The sequence below is a fragment of the Chelmon rostratus genome, chromosome 9 (genome assembly GCF_017976325.1).
Source record: "Chelmon rostratus isolate fCheRos1 chromosome 9, fCheRos1.pri, whole genome shotgun sequence".
Taxonomy (NCBI): domain Eukaryota; kingdom Metazoa; phylum Chordata; class Actinopteri; order Chaetodontiformes; family Chaetodontidae; genus Chelmon; species Chelmon rostratus.
The window spans coordinates 11,279,896-11,301,917 of record NC_055666.1 but is presented as its reverse complement, the minus strand read 5'-3'; the positions used below and the strand labels follow the sequence as shown (position 1 = coordinate 11,301,917).

The 22,022-nt window shown below is 43.4% G+C and overlaps 1 protein-coding gene across 1 annotated transcript in view; it reads left to right on the top strand.

Annotated features, from left to right (window-relative positions):
- LOC121611580 (glutamate receptor 3) overlaps positions 1-21,822 on the top strand; it is a 79,253-nt gene extending 57,431 nt beyond the window's left edge. Inside the window, exons 10-16 of the mRNA XM_041944202.1 lie at positions 1,003-1,209; positions 3,719-4,092; positions 4,565-4,763; positions 13,524-13,771; positions 14,550-14,664; positions 19,783-20,030; positions 21,610-21,822. Of these exons, the coding sequence (XP_041800136.1) occupies positions 1,003-1,209; positions 3,719-4,092; positions 4,565-4,763; positions 13,524-13,771; positions 14,550-14,664; positions 19,783-20,028 (1,389 nt within the window). The 3' untranslated portion in view covers positions 20,029-20,030; positions 21,610-21,822. The remainder of the gene's footprint in view (positions 1-1,002; positions 1,210-3,718; positions 4,093-4,564; positions 4,764-13,523; positions 13,772-14,549; positions 14,665-19,782; positions 20,031-21,609) is intronic.
- Positions 21,823-22,022: the final 200 nt, after the last annotated feature.

Below are 22,022 nucleotides of genomic sequence, written 5' to 3'. Positions count from 1 at the left end.
CAATAGCAAGAAGAAACATTTAACATCTCGAGATGAGAAATACAGTCAGGATCAGGAGGTAAACATGTGTTAACTGGAGGGAAACACTCAAAGGATCCAAGGTGAGGGGATACGTTCAGCACAGAACAAACAAACCATTGCTCTCTTCGACTTGCACTCTAATTGTGTGTGGCTGTAATGACAATGCCTGCTCTCCTGAGCGGTCCTATTGTTTGATAATGATGATGTGCTCAGTAAGAGAAAGGACGAGCTGCACCAGCGTTTTGAAAAGGAGAGGAACACTAGCACGCTCCCGCTCTCCTGATGTAATTATTTTATTTATGGAGTTTTTGTTTTCTTTTTTTTTCTCTTTTTTTTGCATTTTTCTGGATAGCAAATAAAAGCTCTTTTTCTTTTTTTGTTGGAATGAAACAGCCTTTAACTGCGCATTGGTGCAATGTGCTTGAATATGTTGAGATACGATGGGCACTCTCTGATCCCTCTCCTGTCACTGGCATTTACTTATGAAACCCATCCCCATTCCCATCCCCACCCGCCTCTGAGCTGACCCACACCTTGCCGATGACTCCCAGCCCTATTAAAAACTCATTCCGGCCTCCTGTCTTCTCCCACAGAAATGAAAAACTTTGCTCTCCCTTCCCTGAACCCTCTTTTATTAAGCCACAGAGTCGCACCCTTGGGCTCACACTGGGTTGGTTGCATTGGGCTCGGTGTCCGCTGGCTGCCACGGCTTGATGAAAGCAGCGTGACCACATGATCACGCTGCTGTTATCAGTGTATATTTGTGCATTCGCAGGGCATCATCTGTATATGCATGACTGCATGAGTGTGGTTATAGCAGCTTATAATATTTTGAATCTCTGTGTGAGTGTGGGGGGGAGTATGTGTGTGTGTGAGAGAGAGTGCATGGGCACATGTGAGTGCATGTATGCATATTTCTGTATAATTGAATGTGTGCTAGGGCATGGGAGTGAATAAACCAGTGTGTGTTTGAATCAACAGGAAGCTCCTTATGTGATGTACAAGAAAAATTATATGCATCTGGATGGGAATGACAGATATGAAGGCTACTGCGTCGATTTAGCATCTGAGATTGCCAAACATGTTGGAATTAAGTACAAACTGTCTATAGTAATGGATGGGAAGTACGGAGCCCGAGACCCCGAGACCAAGACGTGGAACGGGATGGTGGGTGAACTGGTCTATGGGGTGAGTACTGGGAGCCTCGATTTCGCTGATTACATGACAGTTTGCAAGGAACTTCAACATGAGAGGAGATCTCATTTTTCTGTCTTAAGGTTATCGCCAACCCGTTGTGAACTCATCAGCTCTTGCCCAGTTCAAAGCCTAATGCTGCCTCAGGAAGCTCAGCTGTGAGTGAATTTGTCAAATGCAGCCTCAAGCATTGGGGAGTTGGTGATCATCTTGAGACGGAGAAAATGAAATCATTTCTCAGTGCTGTTCGTTGCAATTAATCCTCCTTGCTTAGCCTAGAAAGCTCTCTCTCTCTCTCTCTCTATTTCTCTCTCTCTCGCTCTCGCTCTCTCTCTTACAGTCGAAACAGAGGTAGGTACATGAAAACAATGAGTCCATATGGCAAACACACTGTAATCACTTTGATGAATGAAAGATTGTATGCCTTTGAAGTGATTGTGTAATTATGTTCGATGTTTGATGTGTATGATGAATATGCCACATTGTAAATTCACAGCTGAGAAAATCTGCTTTAGCATCAACAGCTAAATGGTGGTTTGCGGTTGGAAACAACAAGATCCATATGTGTTGTGCTCTATAAAGGTTGAACCTCTCACATTAGGGAAGGGTCGTGCCGTGTTTTACATCTGACAGAGCGCTCGCAGCACCTCAAGCATTCCTAAATTAACCCCCCCACATACCGCCCACCCGCCCTTCTCACTTTCTTGCCTTTCTCCGAGGCCACAATACTTGAACAGGGGCCAAATGCAAAATGCATGAGGGGTTAGGCTTCCTCATCTGTTCAATTTCCCAACTATCAGCCTGAAAGATTGCTTGGTTTGATGTGCTATCGCCACCAAATTATCTTTCAAATGGGAAAAGTCCACTCCCTGCAGATGGAAGGCGGAAAAAATATCCCAATCACGTCGCTGCCAAGTCTTTCCAGGCCTGTAATTTTACAGCAGGTGGGCCGGGACTAATGGTTTTGTACATTTTGACCTTTTGACCAGTAAATTAATTTGATTTTAGTTGTCTTTTAAAGGTTAGGCCCGAGGCTGCTCTTTATTGCTTCGTTTCCGTCAACATTGATTGAGTGCTGCTTACGCCTGCGCGAGGATTAAATGGTTATAGCCGCTCACAGTGTTGTGTTGACAGGGTAAAGAAAACAGTCGTGTTTATTGGGTCTATTTGTGTTGCTCCTAGTTTGACCTTGTAAGAAACGTTTTCTGCCTCCCGCTGCTTCAATCCAGTGTTTTTTCTCCGTTTCGACACAAAAAGACAATAGAGCACAATACAAAGAATTGTCCTTCAGCGAGTGGCTCCTTTGAAGAGGAGCAGTTATTTAATTAATCACATACATGCGAGCTGCAGTAACACTGTCCGACGTGATTAATTATTTTCTTCTGCTTTTACAAAGAGAGCCATTGTGATTTCTAAAAAGGCAGCACCACCTCCGTGGATGTGTTTTGATAACATAATGTGATTGAAGCAGCAGAGCAAAGGAGGGAGATAAAGAGAAACAGCTTGGAAAATTTAAGAAATAAAGCTAATGCTTAGGATAAGCTGCGTTTGGGAAATCCAGCCGACTGAATGGCATCTGGCTCGCTGATTTTTTTTTTTCCACAGCAACTTTTAAAATAAATTCCAGCCATTTATTGACAAAGGTTACACTTGTTATGAAGACATCAGACAGCTCACGACTTTCTTTTAATATGCAGTTCTAATGTGTTTTTTGGAGGAATGAAACAATTGAAAAGTTTTCCACTCTCCTTGGGTCCTGATTATGGAAGCATTTGGTCAAACATGACTCAAGCACCCATCTGCCTCGTGGATTTTTCCAAGCTGTCTCTCTGAATGTCTTGCGGTGGCCATGTGAGGGTTTTTTTCCTCATTCCTGCCTCCCAGTGTGCCAACATATCAGTCAAAAAGTCAGATGAATTTCACAACCCTGATTCCAGAAACGCCCGGGACGCTGTGTGAAAACGTAAGGAAAGCAGAACGCAATCATTTCCAGTCTTTTGTTGCTCCAGTCCCAACTTGTCTGGAACGTGTTGCTGCATCAAATTCAGAATAAGCAGATATTCACAAAAATCAATGAAGCTGATGAGGTGAAACATTAAATATATTGTCTTTGAGCTGTATCAGTTGAGTACATGTCATGAAGGATTAACAAATGATCACATTCTGTTTGATTTATGTTTCACACAGCGTCCCAACTTTGAACACTTTAAATCGCAGGTCAGGAGTAACATCTGATGTCAGAACACTGTGCAAATGCCACTCTGTTTTTCTGCTTTTCCTCTGTGTGTGTGTGTGTGTGTTTGTGCGTGTGTGCGTGTTTCAGCCTGCCTTCAGGTGTCACAGCCGGTGGCATCTTTCTGCTTATCATGTTTAAAACGTGTGATAACGGCATCATTGTTTTATTCTCTCTCTCCAGCTCCAGTCACTCACACATACATTTACAGTGACCTGTTTCTTCATGCAGGTCATGACTAATGCTTGCTGTGCATGTCCCTGTTTCCAGAGAGCAGATATAGCTGTTGCGCCTCTCACCATTACTCTGGTTCGAGAGGAGGTGATAGACTTTTCCAAGCCCTTTATGAGCTTGGGCATCTCCATTATGATAAAGAAGCCACAAAAGTCCAAGCCCGGCGTTTTCTCCTTCCTGGACCCGCTGGCCTATGAGATCTGGATGTGTATAGTGTTTGCCTATATTGGGGTGAGCGTGGTCCTGTTCCTGGTCAGTCGGTTCAGTCCTTATGAGTGGAACCTCGAGGAACAGGACGAGACCAAAGACCCCCAGACACCCCCCGATCCTCCCAATGACTTTGGCATCTTCAATTCCCTGTGGTTCTCTCTGGGCGCCTTCATGCAGCAGGGCTGTGACATCTCACCCAGGTGGGTCCAGGAGTGGGCAGCAGAGAAAAACAGACTACATGAAACTGCCAGGGATGAGATTAATTTCCTCTTCTCGTCCTTTAGGTGTTCATTATTTGCAGCTAAACTCGTTTCACATTTACTGTAGCTATTATATGTGCAATTAAGTTTGTCAGTTTGTGTGCTGAAATTAGCATCACTGAAATGGTTTCATCAATAACGTTCTTCAGGCTATGAAATGAACTTTGACCCTGATTGCTTCACGGCCAATTAAAGACTCAGAGTATGTTTTAAACAACTTGTGCTACTTTCCTCGGAAATGTGCAGTTTTAGAGTGCTGACACAGTTGTGTGTTGATTTACAAGGGAATTCTGATGACAGTGCAGTCAGGTACATTAAACACAACCGGTAGATCTTAGCAGGCTGATAGGCACCACATGCCACTGTGTAATTACATTCTGTGTTTTCCTGTCATCAACCTCCCCTCTCGCAGGTCTCTGTCAGGCCGCATTGTCGGTGGTGTGTGGTGGTTCTTCACCCTCATCATCATCTCCTCTTACACAGCCAACCTGGCTGCCTTCTTGACAGTGGAGAGGATGGTCTCTCCCATAGAAAGTGCCGAAGATCTGGCCAAGCAGACAGAGATAGCATATGGCACTCTGGACTCAGGCTCCACAAAGGAGTTTTTTAGGGTGAGTAGAATCAGGAAAGTGTTTGGTTTCACACCCACAGCACCTTACTAATCTGTTTGCTTTCAGCTTAAAATGGAAAAAACATGCAAAAGCCTGAATATTTTGCACTCAGCCTCATTGCATCATAAAAACTACTTTGTGTAATGTCCTTGATAAACTCCTCCTCGCAGCTTTTCCATTTTGTACCTTTAGCACAGCACTTGTGACCCGCACAAGATTGCTCCAAATGAAGCATGTTGACAGAGAAGCAGTTCTTGAACTCTTATGACACGAACAGGAAATTTATGCGGCAGTACTGCAGTGTGCAACCTTGAGGCACCGGGGCTGTCAGCAGAAAGTGTGATAACAACATGGAAGACTCAGAGGTGATAAAAACAGGAGGCTAATCAAAGCACCCACATCAGGCTCAAACTCAGAAGGGTCAGCTCATGAAATATAATTAGCTAGCCGGCCATGGCTGGCAAATTGGACCTGATGAAGAAGGGCCCTCTAGGTCAAACAGAGCAGTCTGAAAGACGGTTCAGATGGAATAAGCAATATGTCCGTCGGCATGAGGGACTAGCCAGGCAATTAAGTCATAAATTAACTAAAATCTGAAGCGAAAGTATATTAGTCTCTGAAAGGCAACCACATGCACACCACGCAGGAGCTAAAGAGCGCTGCATATCTTCAAATGCATATCTATTCACCCATCTGCTGCGAAGTTCAGACGTCTTAGCTTGTGGCGTGCCTCCATCGACCGTCCGGTCCTTTGCATTTGCAGAGCAATAAGTTGGAAAAGAGTTAATGAAACGGCGCCCCGCCTGCAATGACGAAAAGGCAATATGACAGTCTTTTATCTTACGCTCCTCATTACTCATCAGCAGGAGAGAAACAATTCATATGTTTCACAGCTGCAGCCTGTTGGCAGAAAGAGCAATTCATTTGTATTACCCCCGGGTTGAATTGCTCAGAACAACACAACGCAAAATCAAGCCCATGTTTTTTCAGACAAAGAGGGACAAGATAGCAGAGTTTGATGTTTGAAAGAGTTTTGTTTTAAGGCTGTACACTCTGGTGCAGCTGGATGTAAAAGGCTGCAGAAGATAATATATCCTGGGAAACATGGCACATGACACACACGCAGCGGCGGCGCTCCATTCTCCCTACGACACCTCAACACAAAGCCTGTCATCGCTGGGCCTTTCATCAGAGATGCCGCTCAGGTGTATTTACAGTTTATGTCCTCGTGTCATGGACATGATGGATGCCAATTACAGATTAGGCTTCCAGCCCGACAATGGAGCCGCCACGGGTCCGCTGCTAGAACAATCCGAGGGGTGGCCGGGGAGTCGCAGTTTTCCTCTGTTCTGTATAATGAGTGTCCTAGTTACATCCCCGAGTCTTCAAATAGGAAATGACATGTGTGAACCACTATTCCAAGGGACTTTTAATTAAAGCTGCAGAGGGCTGACTGGAAAAAAAACACACTGATTAATAGGAGTTAAAGTTCTATTTCAGATCTGTTTTTCAGGAAATACATTCGGGCTTAATTAGACCCATACGGCATCAGCCAGCTGGAAATTTTAAATCAAGACCAATGTTTCAAACAAGACATATGTCATCATCTCTGCCACCCCCGGCCTTTAATTTTTGATGATTTCACCTGGTTCATTTTACAAAGCTGCCTGACAAGTAGAGCAAACTCAGTAATGTTGTACATTTGTAAAATACTTTTTTCTGCTGCCTCTCCAAGCCCAAACCAAGACACAGTAACATGAATATGGTTCGTGAGAATGAGCTACAAAACCTTCACGTGTGTTCAGGTCACTTGAATTGTGTCATCGTCTCCTGCGGTGTAAGATATTCCTCCAAGGCTGCTTCTGTAGCTCCTGAAACACTGACAGTTCGGACGCGTGGCTCATTACCTGACGGTGACAGGATTCACATCGCTGTGTGTCTTCATTTGGTGGAGGGAATGCAGAGCTGTAGAGGAATTTTACAGTAGATCCCCCTCGAAAGCCCCTATTCTGCTGCTCACAACCAACTAGGACAGCTGGCCTGGGAGCCCGTGGACATGCCCAGTGGAAGCCTGAATGGCTGCAGGCGCTTGGCACCGCGGCTCGATCCACTCTTGGCTCCTCTTCCCCAGACTACCCTGCGTGTTTGGGCACCCTCTTCTCCTCTGTCTCCAGCCTGTCTGTTGCTTTACCTTGAGACAATGCGGGATAGCTTCAAGCTTTGTGTCGCTCGTCCTCGCCGTAGCAGCTGTCATGTGCCGCCGCGCCGCTGTGATTTGTTTCATCATTTTAATTCCTGTCACGGATCTTTTCATGCAGTCAGTTGAATATTTGTGTTTTGGATGATTAGGAAATGATGAGTTGCACCAGCGAGGCCATGTTTATCCTCTTGATGAGGTTTTATTCCATCAAAAGGCTTGGCTCCGTTACGTTTTCGAGATGTACATTGAAGGAGAGGCTGGATCGTAATAATGGCTGAGATGATAAAATGGGCTGATGCGGCTGTTTAATTATGTGTAAAGACCGGGTTGAGACCATCAAAGACAACCACACTGCTGTCCCATCATGCACCTCATTTAACAGCGTAACAATGAAAGAATGATAATTGCGCTGAGAAATGAGACCACGCCATTGTTTTGTGTTCCCCTCAAAAGATTATGCATCACCCAAAGCCTCAACAGCAAACATCATGCATCTTACTGATCTGCAGGTGTGGTGGAGATGGGTACAACAGCTTGAGTGCAGTCAGCAATGCATTTTATGAAGCATGAAAATCAATTTCAAGGCTCAGCTATTGTGGCCCAGACAGTATAGCTTGTTCGTGGCCCAAGACGATGTTTAATATGTGGCTTTTTCATGCAGAGCAGGCTAGGGATGCATCAGTGTACGCAGTATCTATACCGCGATACCGCCAAACCGTGATATTTTCTGAGATGCTTATCGTACCGTGAAAATCTCATACGGTTGCAACCCTATAGCATTACAGGCCAGGGCTGCAAGAAGCCGAAGGTGCAGGCATGAAGATTTGTATAAGAAATCCTTCGTTTGCCTAGCTATCATATGCAGCACGTTGTAACACAATTCCCCGAGCTCTTGTCACTATGTGGTTGAGTACAGTGCGGAGTGAAGGCGAGGCTCCTATACAGATTAGAGGCCGTTTGCATAAAAGAGAAAGCTGACAAAAGAGATGATAGACGAGTGCGAGATAGGCGTAACCTCTGAGGGAATGCGCCCTCCTCAGAGGGCCGCGTCGAACTTTAGATGAGCAGCAGCAGCAGCAGGAGCGAGAGGAGCTGCAGGACTCCAGCAAACAAGCATCAAAGACGAGGGTATTGGTATTCAGGGCGTAGCATGTGCTACTTCAATGACAAAGTGCACCCCCAGAGCCTCAACTTTCATTTCTGCATACTTGAGATACAGGTAGTCCTGGCACACAGGATATTGGGGGAAAGTGGCGATGTCCACGAACAAAATGGAGGGGAAGTTAAGTAGAAGGAAAATGTAGTGGTGGGTGTTTGGAGATGGCATTTAGATACACAAGCAGCGGAGCGTATGTGGGAGAGGCCCATAATGAAAGCAGCCTGTGACGCCAAAGGAAGAATAAAAAACAGGCTGCAGTTCGAAGGGCAGTGGACAGAGGTCTGGAAACGCTGCATAACTCAAAATCAATACAGATTAAGTGGTTGTTTAGAATGGAGAGGGCAATTTCTTTGACTTTGGACTTTAATCACTTGTCCCGTCTCAGACATTTTAATGACGTTGGTGGAGACTTCTGGGACAAAAAATATCCTATTTCTAGATATACGAATGATTTCAGAAAATACAGAAAAGCAAATCCTTCTGGTCTTTCTTTCTTCCTGTCGGCTTTGTTTCTGTCCATTTCAGTGCATCACAGAAGACTATAAAGAATTATTCTGTCCAAAAAAGCGTTTTAACTCTAGCCAACATAATCTGTGGGCATCTTTAGTCTAAAAGAGTAATACGTTTATCCTCTAAGGCAATGGTAGGCAAATAGTGTCCTCTGGGCCAGCTCTGGCCCTCCAGAAAATAAACAGTTTGCATCCAAACTTTTAGATAATTGTTTTTATCTGTACTTTAAATTACAATGTAAAGTCTCACATAAACCTCAAGAAATGTAATAAAAATGCTAAACAATAATATAATCCACTTTAACTGTAAATGATACAAGGACCCTGTGAATTCAAACGCAGTTTCAGCATATTTGAAATAACAGATTTGCATCTCACAAACTAATAGGTGGCAGTATGAAAAAGAAATGGCGGATAATATTTTTTTTCTATGGCAACAACAACAACAACAACAACAACAGCACCTTTATTTGACCGTGACTGAAGCTACCTCTGTGTTTTGTGTGTAAATAACACCTAAATCTCCACTCTCGTAGTGCAACAATAAACAGATGTTAGCATGCGAGTTATTCCTTAGCATTTAAAGGACCACTTTGTGGGATTTAGGGGGATCTATTGGCAGAAAAGGAATATAATATTCATCAGTGTGTTTTCATTAGATTCTAATCGCCTGAAAATAAGATTCTTCATTACCTTAGAATGAGCGCTTTGTATCTGCAGAGGGAGCGGGTCCTCTTCCACGGAGTCGGCCATGTTGCACCGCCATGTTTCTACATTAGCCCAGAATGAACAAACCAGAAAGATTCTCCTACACCAGGGGTCACCAGGTCGCCCGCAGCATCCACATCAGTCGCCTGTAAGCCAGTTCTAAAAATAGCACTAATCACGAATTAGCTCTGTCTAAAATTTTATTTAATTGTGTTGCTATTCTTTTTGAATTACATTTACAGTGACAAACCAGCTTTGCTGAGATGAGCTCGTGAGCGCTGCAAAGATGAGGAGACGAACGCGTTTTCTATCCACAAAAACATGGCAGAAAAAAGGAAGAAAACTTATCATTTTCACAGTGAATGGGAGGAAGAGTTATTTTTTACTAACGTGAAAGAAAACTGTGTGTGTCTCATTTGCGGTGCGACTGTGGCGACGGCTAAGCGGCACAACGTGGAGAGACACTTCAGTACATTATTATCAAAGTGGAAGCCCTTTGCATTCCTCAGTGCCCTTGAAGTAGCTCTTAGTTTCAAAAAGGTTGGTGACCCCTGTCCTACACACTTGGAGGGGGAGGCCAGTTAGATGCAATCTACAACCTCGCCACTAGAGGCTACTGAATCCTACACACTAGTCCTTTAAGAAATACAGCTTAAGTTCTAATGGGAAAAAACTCTAATAAGTGACGCTGCGTGTACAGCATCAAATAGCAGACCGACAAAATCAGCAGCTAGCTGGTGAACAAAGTGGCTCATTTAGCTCTAAAAAGCCATTTCCCTCTGGAGACAGTGGAGACAAAAAAACAGAGCTATAATAGAGTGAATGTTGAACTTACATTACATTGACTCGTATCTGCTGGATGTGTAAATAGGCAACTGTTTGCTAACAAGTTCGTCATATAATCTGCTGCCCCCAAGTGGCCAAGAATCAGTTACTGCAAGCATAAGAAAAAATATACAAGAAAAATGTTACATGCCTGCATCTCCACTGCCCGTATAAACCTGTAACTCGGCCCCCTGTTGTAAAGTGCTTGCGCCTAATTGCAGACCCCTGCTCTAAGGGAACCTTCATTTGTATGCGCATGCATTAGTGAGAGGCCGTATCTGCATGTGATTTGGACGTGGCGATTCGAAGACTTCTCCCCAGAAGAATAATAAGAACCCACCAGTCTTCCTCTGGGGTCCCTCTGACCTTGTCTTGCTGACGGCATGTCCTGTTCTCTTCACTCCTCATGTTAGGTCACCAGGCTGGAATAACAGGCCTCGATTTGTCTTTATGACTGTTAAAAGACAGCAGGAAGCTCACTGCTTCAGACAGATTTGCAGGAGGAACACCTACACAGATGATGTAACTGTGTCGCTTAGGTAGGAGGGTTGGCTGCAATCGACTATTTAGGTACTTCATTATGAATAGAGGAGCATTATGATTGCTTTAGTATAATTTGAATACATTAGAAGGAGGAGGATTATGCTGTTTGCAAGTTACCCAACATGGACTCGTGTTTCTTTTTACTCTGTACAATAGCTATCAAATGCAGCCCCTCCTTGTTAATTGCCTGGAGCTCGTTTAGAATAGAGCGGTATGCTCTAACAGGGCCGTTACATGGTGTGAAGGAGAGCCACGTGTATAAAGCTGTATTTATGGCAGTATAGAATTGTTCGACAAATTGTTCATTGATGATGGATTTTTTCAGTCATTATTGCCTAATTGAATTTTAAATGACCACTGTAGACCGGAATGTGAATGATTACATTTTATAGGCGACGAGAGCAGACTTTCAATGCATTATGGTGGGTCCGTGTGTGTGTGTACTATATGTGTGTGTGTCTGTCTTTGTCTGTGAGCATGCACGTTTGTGTTCCAGCAGTCAATAATCAAATATCTCTCTCTCTCTCCCTGCTGGGCTTTCTCACTGTATCTTGTTTTTTTCCTCTCTCTATCAGAATCTGCCTTTAGCGTCTCACTGGTGACTTTAGTTGCGGTGGAATCGGCCTATTTAGGTTTTGGTCGCACTTCGTCTCCGCTCTTATATTGATGAATTGACTTCATAAAGCACTGAGGCAGCACACTCTGTCGTCAGTAATCAATGCCCAGATCCATTCTTTTCTCTTCATTTGAGGAGGCGGCTGGAGCTTTCCCACTGCCGAGCAGATGAGCCCCGGGTCTTTGGGGAAATTGTCCTCCAAACTAGTGTCCTTTCCATGACGTCTGACACATGCAAATTGAACACATTGAACAAGATTGTCAACAAAAACATCACATCTAACTCCGACCCCCCCCCCCCACACACACACACACACACACACACACACACACACACCCACCCCCCATCCATTGTGTTTGCATTAAAAAGGAATGGCCAACTGCAAGGCTCTCTCATCTGAGCGGAGAACATTCATCATGCAGACTTTTAATTTGTGTTATCTTGCTGTCTCATCTCATCCTCACCCTTGGCCTGATGCACTGTGACAGATGCCTACAAACAAATTGTATATGATTACATAAAGCCAGTGAAGTACTTTCATTAGGTCAAGGTTAATGCTTTTGTTTATTAATAGAAGTGCATTAGAGATGGATATAATCCTGTTAAGGACAGTGAGTCTGTGTACTGATCAGTATGTTTGGACGTGCACAGCCACAAAGTTCTGCATAGATGAGCAGTTATCGAAATGTGCTTTATCTTCAAGAGCTTTACAATACATGATCTGTACTTTTACCTAGTTGATGACGTGTTAACCAGGGCTGCAACTACCAATTATTTGCAATAGCAGTTAGCTTGTGCACAAAACCTGGAAGTCTTCAGATAGAATTTCAGATTTTCCCAGTGCTTTGGTTCATGAACAAACACCTGCAGTTCAATGGCATTCTAACATGGTGAACGTGGTACATTACACCTGCTACGCATCAGCATGTTAGCATTGTCTTTGTGAGCATGTTAGCATGCTGATGCTAGCATTTAGCTCCAAGCCCATGCCTCACGGAGCTGTGCTCGTGTGGCTGTAGACTCACAGTAAATGACTTAAAACAATTATCTAACTACAAAAATTGATGCTGATTGTTTTTTTGTCAATCAGCTAATGAATTAATTGGCCAATCACTTCACGTTTTACTGTGCTAAACTGATGACTTGTGGCTTCATGAGGTCCAAAATGCCGCAGGGAAGTATCTGTGACAGATGCTGGTATATCAGCAGCTTCTCCGTATTCCATTCACAAACCCTCTGGTTGACAGTAGATCTTTGAATTCAGCCAGTTCTTGAAAACCATCCAACCCCTTCGTCTTTCTCTGGCCTTTGCTAAAAGAAAGTGTTTTTTTATGTGGGATCCAGTCTGCAGCACACACAGTGCCACTCGGGAACTGGCTCATCGCTGCTTGGACCGGGATCTGTTCAAAGTGTGAAATGCCTATGCCAAAATAAATCCAGCGGCATTGAATAATTTAATTGATGCTTATTATAGATAGCGCTCAACTCCCACAGATTTTACAGGCTCGCTAAGCCTGACCCCAGGCACTTGGAAAACGCTCATCTGTGTCACTTTGCGATGCCTTGTGTCTGTGTAACCCGCTTTCTTGTTCACTTCTCTTGCTTCTCATGCGCTTTACCTCTGAGTCACAGTGGAGATGTTACATTAAAGACAGTGTTGTTGAAACGAATGACTGTGATAAGTTCTGCAAGCTCAAATTAAGCCTATAAACCAAGGCTCAACATCACTAACAGAGATTGGTCTCAAACTTTTGCAAGTTTCCACATAAATGATGATAACCCACAATTCACTGTTACAAAAGTTTTATTATTGAAGATATTTTTTTCATAACCAAGTCTGCAAAATGCCTGTATTTCTACTAAAACTTAATTTGCATGACATTTATGTACTGTAAAGGTGATGTGTGATCCTTACTCACACTCAGTGGATTTGAGCCTTCAGCTATAACACAAAGAAATGAAGAGGAATGGATTTTGTAAATTCTTGTACTTCATGATCTCGTGAAAGTCCACCAGCTATCTTTTCCGGAAGTATTTAAAGATATCACACTGCCACTTTCCGAGATGTCTATAAATACTTCATGATATTAGTTTAAATGGAATGATCATTAAGCACAAAAATCCTACAAATTCCATTAAATGCGTCTGGTTTTGGGAGATTTCTAAACTGCTTCTTTTCTCCTTCTTCTTCTCTGCACAGCGATCCAAAATAGCAGTGTATGAGAAGATGTGGTCATACATGAAATCGGCTGAGCCCTCAGTGTTTGTTAAGACCACGCCCGATGGCGTAGCCCGGGTACGAAAGTCAAAGGGCAAGTTCGCCTTTCTCCTCGAGTCCACCATGAACGAGTACATCGAGCAGCGGAAGCCGTGCGACACCATGAAAGTGGGCGGGAACCTCGACTCGAAAGGCTACGGTGTGGCGACGCCCAAAGGCTCAGCATTAAGGTGGGTGGAATAATATAACAATATTCTCCATGTTGTTATAGTATTCCACCTACCCTGATGTCCCCTTGTTGTCATTGTCTTCTCTTCCTCTTCTTGTTTTTATTGTGGACACAGAGGTAACGGTGGTATGCCTTTAAATGCACTTGAATACAAAGGTTAAGCAATGATAATCAATGTTTTTCAGTATTTTCTATATATGTGACAAGAGCTGCTAATTTGTGGAGGAATCAAATCCCGATGATAAGGCTAAAGCTAACAGTCATTTCATATTTATGTCTCTCTTACTGTTGCTTTTCTCTCTCCTTCGATCTCTCCTTCTGTCCCGTGTGCTGTCCTACCTGACTGTTGTGTTGTCACTTTTAATTTAACAGTTCAATGGTTTTTCAATTTAGCCTTTAAAAGCTGCGCTGTCACTTGTGACGAATGTTAATTGCATGATGTTTGTTGTTGTTACTTTTCTTCTCAATGACAAGTGTCCCCATCCCGCACACTTCAGTTTCTAAACTACGTAACCCTTCATGCCACCTTTTCCAAGATTTAACACTGTCTTTACCTTATATGAGCCTCTCTTATCTCTCCATATTCCTTAAATTCTTAAACAATTTGTCCTTTCCTAGACCATTCTGATTAACAGACAGTATTCTGTGCATAAGCCCCTGCTTTGACGCTGGTAGTCTCACTACCATTATCATTATGATGCTTAGTACACTTATTACTTTGCATTAGATTTCTCACGGACCTGTGCATTTTCTTACAAGTTATGTTTTATCGTTTCAAGAAATGCTGTTAACCTGGCAGTTTTAAAACTGAATGAGCAAGGCCTCTTGGACAAATTGAAAAACAAATGGTGGTACGACAAGGGAGAGTGCGGCAGCGGGGGAGGTGACTCCAAGGTCAGCCTCGATGTCACCACAATCGGGTACCATAGTGCAGAGTAATCGGCAAGGCTGTTGCAACAACCCAACCGAAACCAAACCAACTGTCCGCCCCAACCAACCTGCTGCTGCCCCACGGCAGATTACCAAATTAACTGCTAGTCTGACCAGACGCTTTAACAGCTCATATCCAACTAAGGAGCCTTTGCTTGGCCAACAGAAAAACAGCGCTTGTGAATATTGAGGCTGTAATGTTTGTTTTAAATACAAGCTAGAATAGGAGTTATCTCTCTGAATGACAAACTTAGAAGTTACTGGGAATCAGTCCAGAAAAGGGAGGCTGTTAGGCATCGTCGGACTCGCCGTCGGGAGCACCGGGAGAAGTTTATTATACGATGGTTACGCACAAGCTAGTGAGGGACTGTGGCTGCCCTGCGGTTGTGAAAGGCTGAGCTTCATTTATTCACCCTTACACATGTGTAGGGCAGATCACCTGGTGTCAGTCATCGGGGCTTTGTCTAGGAAGCTTGGATGGTTTGAGGAGCAGCAGCTGATGAAGTCACGCGCATGTGATTCAAGAGCGAGTTTGCCAGCGAGGGAATATTTTCAATCGAAAAAGGCCGTAAAACCTCCAGCCTTCCGTCCTGAAGGTGAAGTTTGCTAATCCTGTAAAGTACATGGCTTTGCAGTACTTCACCGCACAGCCGCCTCACATCCGTGACACTGGCCCAGAACCCATGAGCTTTAAAGCCAACGTGATAAATTCTACTTAACGCCTCGAAATGGCTCCTCAGCTGAGGCCGACAGGAAAGCAAGGGGAACAGCGGCGTCTTGAGGGGACTAAGCATTGCAGGCAAACGTGAGAATTCTAATTAAACAAAACTTATGATGTTTCCTTTTAATGAGTCATCTGATAAACCACCTGTGGTTTGATTCCACTACATGCAGTTCCTACCCCCAACTCATTAATAACCCAGCTGTGACCCTTTTGACCATCAGATCTCTCCTTCTTCTGTGGTTAAATGATGAATGGTGCATTGTGGAAGCTAATGGTGCGAAGTGTGGAACCCCACTCAACCATGACAACGTAGAGTAATGCTACGTAGATTACGTGCCATGAAGCATTGTGCTATTTTCACTAGATTACCTATAAGGCAGAAGCATTCTATTCTTCACAATGCAGGTCAATTTAATGACAAATGATGCTGTCAGCACACATGTGATGATATGGGTCAGGTAATTGGCTAGATCACAGACAAGCAGCAAGGTCCCAAGGACTCCAGATTGTGTCATTACACTCCTAAAGTCATTTGTCATGGATTGGCCAAGACCTCAATGAACAGTTAAGCTGCAGCCATTTTTTTTAAATAGCATCCACACATGAGGCTGCATGAGGCATGGATCAAGTAATGTCTGACTAAACACCTGTGGTTCATTTCTGAAAAGGATTTTGTGTTCAAAAATCACCTTTTTTTCAGTGTTTGCATTGCTGACATTGCTATGTTCTATAGCCAGTGAGCTCAGGAGGCCTGCCTGTGCTACTGAGAGCTCATGCTGTCATCGATCTTTTATCGTGCACAGGTATGTACTGTCTGTCTGTTTCCTGGCTTGTCTTGGCTCCCCGGGACTCAGTGGAAAGGGCCGATTAGCTGGAATAAAGCGGCCTGGAGCGCTCTGCTCCAAACAGTGCATCGCTTGGCCCCGTCCCGCTCGCCGCTCCGTGCTCCAACAGACACCGAGAGATGCACATCCCCACAGCTGCATGCACCCCGACTCACACACAGTTAACACAGCTCTTTCCTGCCCTCAGGCACAACACAGTGCAGACTTGATTGAGTTTCAGACACAGAGCATGTTACAGGGTAATTGCATTGTTAATCAATGTCTCTCTGAGCCAAGACAATGGTCTGGGCTTCACAGTCCGTTTCCTCAGATTGGCTATGAGGGATACACAGTGGTGTAATCTTCTCTCAGTGCATTATACATTGCATGGATCCCCTTTGGGGATATTGTTCTGAGGCAGTAGACAGGTCACTTATTTATCGATACACCTCTTTTACACAGAGAGATTGACCTGAACCATAAATGTTATACAAGCATCACAAAATGTGATCTTTATCCCGCTTTACAGTGGTTTCTTTTTTCTTCCAGTAATTTTGTGCAATAGAAGATTATGATCATTTGTATTTACTACAGTAATGTGTCTAAATACTCCACTGCAAAGAAAAGTCCTGCATCCAAAACCATACTGAAGTCAGATCATGTACATATTATCAGTTCAATGCACTTAAATTATCAAAGCAAAAGTAGTCACTGTGCAGTAAAACACTCCCTGTCTGCATTTTATCATCATGGATGATGTTTTTGGATTAATATCACTGCTGCATTAATGTGTACGTTGCATTTTACTGCTCTAGAATTTTAAAGTTGCGCTAATTTTAGCTATTTTATTTACTGTTTTGTAGTTTAATCTGCAGCAATCATCGTATTTTATAAGATCATCATATGTTTGTACTGTCAGTGTACTGTAAGAACCAGATATCTCCCAAAAGTCACTTTTTCAGGAGCTCAGAGCCCTGTTTTCATCTTTTCCCAGCTAACCCAAGGAGCGACAGAATTTTCTCCCTTAGTGAAACACTAAACACTAAAAAGTCGCACACAAATGCAGTGGAGTAAAAAGTACAGTGTTAATCTCTGAGATGTGATGGAGTAGGAGTGTAAAGCCGCATAAAATGGAAATACTCAAGTAAAGTCCAAGTGCATTGAATGAGTACTTCACTCCAGTACGAGAGTAAGTGTAATTAGTCACATTCCACCGCTGATGGCAGGAAACAGCTGTGTCAGACATTAGATTATGCAGCTACAGGCGAATATGAGAGGAATTATTCCGCTGATACTTTTGAGCTTAGTCCTGCAGCTCTGTGCAGTTTGGTTGGGACACGCTTCATCTGACACTAATCTGGCGTAATTGGGAGATAAGGTTTTCTTAGCGATATGTCGGGATACAACACGCAAGAATTAATTAAGCTTTCACTTTTGGGCATAGTCGCTTGGATATGAAATTGGTTGTAATACCTCCAGAATTGATTGTTGTCGTGCCGGTGACAGTAGTATCAGCAGTGTTAGCCGTCACAGGATTAAGGTGATACTGTGGGAATGGAAAGGTAGCGTCTATCACTGAGGTTTTTCTGTTTGTGAGGACGAAGCTCCCGTTGGACTGAACTTGCTAAATGCTGGTCAGAAAGCCTGTGCGATCCATCGCCTGCCCCCGAACCTTGAACCCCTAATGCTTTTTGATCCTCGCAGACTTGCAGATTGTACTTTCGGTACCTGCTCGTCGCCCTGTTAACAGCGTCTGCCGATTACTCAAAGCGATATGGGTAGGTCCTGGCTTTAGACTAGGGGTTATAAAGGTAATAGGTAGAATGCCTGCTCTCTGTGATGTTGACATAGCCAGGAGCCCTGCTTTATCGCTTTGTAAAGTATGTAGTAGTTTAAAAGTTGAATAACATAAAATAACATAATATAATGTTATTTATGTTATTTCCCACGTGAAGAACTCCTGTAAACCTTGCAGTATTGAAACTCAGTGAACAAGGCATCTTAGACAAGCTGAAAAACAAATGGTGGTACGATAAGGGTGAATGTGGAACCAAGGACTCTGGAAGTAAGGTCAGTCGCTGCAGGTCTTTTGTACTGATTCCAAATTGCATTTTGACGTACTGTTCATATGCAAGACAAGACTTCTCTAACATCTAGAGTATACATTTTGTTTATTTGCTACACATACTTTTTTCCTTTTTTCCTTCTTCTTTTTGTCTTAATATTTCAGTTTTTTTGCCACAGACTGTAACACAGTTCACGCGTGGCTGTAACACAAGGCACTGCTTCCCCGAGTTCATTTTTTTCTTTTTCATGCCATAGAAATGAGACACTTTTTGATGCAATTTGAAATGTAGAGACTCTCTATTTTGGTGAAAGCTGTAATGATAACACTGTGGGGAAGTTGCTTAAGTGCCTCTCAGATACACTATTTCAATTGAATCACAGCAGTTAACAGTTGTTGATAAATGCTATTTTTGCTCATTTTCACTCTTGACATTCATGATACTTTGACCATTATGCTGCTGTTTCTATTTACCAAACTGTTAATGAAAATTTGATTTATTTGTGTTGTTACTAGTTTGCATCGAGATGTGTCTATTAGATTCTTTGGCCTCCTGTGGTGTGATGAACAAACAAAGCCTCTTATTGTGACGAGTTGCTCAAATTCGACTTCTGTCGGCGGCGAGAGCGCCGTAGGGTGCCCTCTGAAGCTTGTGGCTGCTCGGAGTTGAGGGTGGAGGCTCTGTTTGCGCATCACAAGAAGTCGGGGAATGTAATAAACCCACTATTTAACCCTCTGAGATACAGTCAAAGCCTCAGACTGCAGGTTAGGGTCGCTAGATAGCTTTACGATATCTCCACGCTCATAGGGTTAAACTGCAAATAGTAAAACTCTAATGAACAAATTTTTAATGAATATGTTTGGTAGGTAAGCAGCAGCAAAATGGTTTGATCTTTAGTGTTTTTTTTTTAAACTTTAATGGAGCTATCATTCATCTAATATGAATTTGACTGTACTGTATGACAATGTTGCCATGAGAGTTATACGTACATGTCGCTAAGAGGATTTAAAAAAAAAGGCAGGGATTTTCAGAGCTATCGACCTATGCGATACTGACCAGCTTCCTAACATGGTCACGAGCAGAAGCCATTTAACACACATGCAGAGAAGGGAAGGGAAAGCTCTACATTCACCAGCAGACAGAGCATTAAGAGTTGGCTTCTTTCTCCTCAGCGGAGAATGGTTTGACTTTGGCAGTCTGAAGTTCCTTCCAGCTTTGTGGCAGCCATCGGAAAATCAGTTCAGTCGAAATTCTAGCCGTAGCACCTCATTACATCTGCAATTTCTGGTTGCTTGTAGCAGTTAGTTCATAATCTGCCACATGTAGCGCCAGTGAGATAGAGTATGATGATTCACTAAGGCAGTTTAAAGTCAGTGCGAGGCTCAGTGTGAAGGATGCAGGCTGCATTTTGTTCTGCTGCCCTCGCTCCACTGCAAAACTCTTAACTGTGTTATTCACTTTCCCCCAGGACAAGACAAGTGCTCTCAGCCTAAGCAATGTGGCTGGTGTCTTCTATATTCTGGTCGGAGGGCTGGGGCTGGCCATGATGGTGGCTCTGATAGAGTTCTGTTATAAATCACGGCAAGAAACCAAACGGCTGAAATTGGCCAAGAATGCCCAGAATTTTAAGCCGGCTCCCCCGACCAACACCCAGAACTTTGCCACATACAGAGAAGGCTACAACGTGTACGGAACCGAGAGCGTTAAGATCTAGAGGTACGTCGCCTCCCCTCACCGTCCACGTGGTCCCCGAGCGGGGCGGGAGATGAATCATTTAGCTCCCCGTCATATCAGCTCCAGTAAATAATTCACTCGTATGTGTTGCTGTATATAGCCGCTGCTTGTGAAATTGTTTGTGGTTGTCATGTCGGGCGCAGCAGAACACACAAGCCCGCTCAGATACAAAACTCTGAGTTGTTGTTTGCGCCCCGTAACGTATAGCTGCATGGATAGTGCCTCGGGCTGCACGAAGGATACAGCACGCGATCGGAGCGAGTTAGCAGACGCACAGCGTCTCGGTTCGTGCTGTATCACAGAACTGCTGCACAGAAGCATTTAGCTCGCTGCTAAAATGTGTTTTATTCTATGCTCGTACTGCAATCTGATCTTTGAGGGTCAGTTCTCCCAAATTACGAAGAAAAACAAACATGTTTTCTCACGTACCTTTAATGGCATCTCTAGCCAAGCACGTCTTTTTGGTTGCACCTCCATTTCAATACATGAGAGGTCAGTGGAATTTAATTTGTGGTGCTCACAGCATTAAAGAGGCAGTGCTGATAGATTTGTTTCTGTGGCCCTTTGGGTGCAGCAGAACAACACATAAACACAACATTTACATATTAACACCTTAAAAAGTTGATTTATTAAGTAAAGTAAAACTTTATTTATACTATACCTTTTTAAACACATTAGCAAACAGTTATTTGATTGTCAGGATTTTTATGGCCACTCTGTTCAGGTGTCCATCACCTCCTGAGGGATGCACTGTCTGACTCTTCAGCTGCTAAATGCGCTGCTATATTTACCTGCTTTTTTTATCTGTCATCTGTTTTTATAGTAAAAATATTGATTAGTGCATGTTTAAATGCTGTTAGAAAGCAGAGTCCCTCTGGATACCGTGAACAGCTTTCATATCATCCTTCTGTGGAAATTTAGCTCCACCGAGAGCCCACTTTCCCATTAATACCACCAAAGATAAGCAGGAATTCCTCAAATATCTCTGCAGAGCAGCTCCACAGCATCATACCCTGTTAAGTACTCCGCTAAATAAACGGCTAGTTTTGTATTTGATTGGATTGGTCGCTTGTGTGTTCTGTTGCTTCGCCTTAAACACAAAGTGTGACATGTGTGTACAGAATACAGCTGTGCAACAACGCAGCATAATTTAAAGGCCCTGAAAGCAGACTTTCTCAATCAGCATATGGAAGAGACGTTGAGTGATGGGTAGAAAAGTTTGGATTGTTTAACATGAGAAGCTTCTGTTCTTGGTTTTTGTCTGCACCCTCTCTCTCTCACAGAGGGCGGGGCTCGGCCGGAAAAAGGGATGAATTATCTGGACTTTATCTTCAAATGTTGCTTATTTAGACACAAACATTTGCAAAGTTTTCAGGGGCTTAAAAAAAAAAGGCAAAAAAAGTGTCTTCACGACAGCTTTTATTCATGTTGAAGTTGACTCTTTTAATGCGGCCGCATGCTTTCGCCCAACCTGAGTCGCTGCTCAGATGTTAATTTCTCCTGACAATCACATAAACCTCCGCCCCTCTCATGTTTGCTTCTGCTCCGTGTGTCGACACAGGTTTAGGAAACATTTCCATTGTCCCTCACAACTGTGACTAAACATCTATGAAAGGACGGGATCACGGGGATTGAGCTCCGAGCCAAATCCTCTCGGGCGGACACGGCACGATAATCTGCAATGACGACACGACTGGACTGGTCACGGGAAGAGCCGATGCGGTCCCCTCCTCTCAGTGCCTTATGGAACTCTGAGTCCAATCAATGCAACTCATTCACAACAATATTGCTTTTTTGCTTGAAACTCATACAAAACAGAAGAGTGGTGAAGTGATTTATATGTATATATATATCTATATATATATATATTTGTGCATATATATATGTATATATAAATATACTGGACATGTTACGATGAATGAGAGAACTAAAGCCATCATTTGCAACCCTAAGCACATTTTGAAGTGCCAGAAA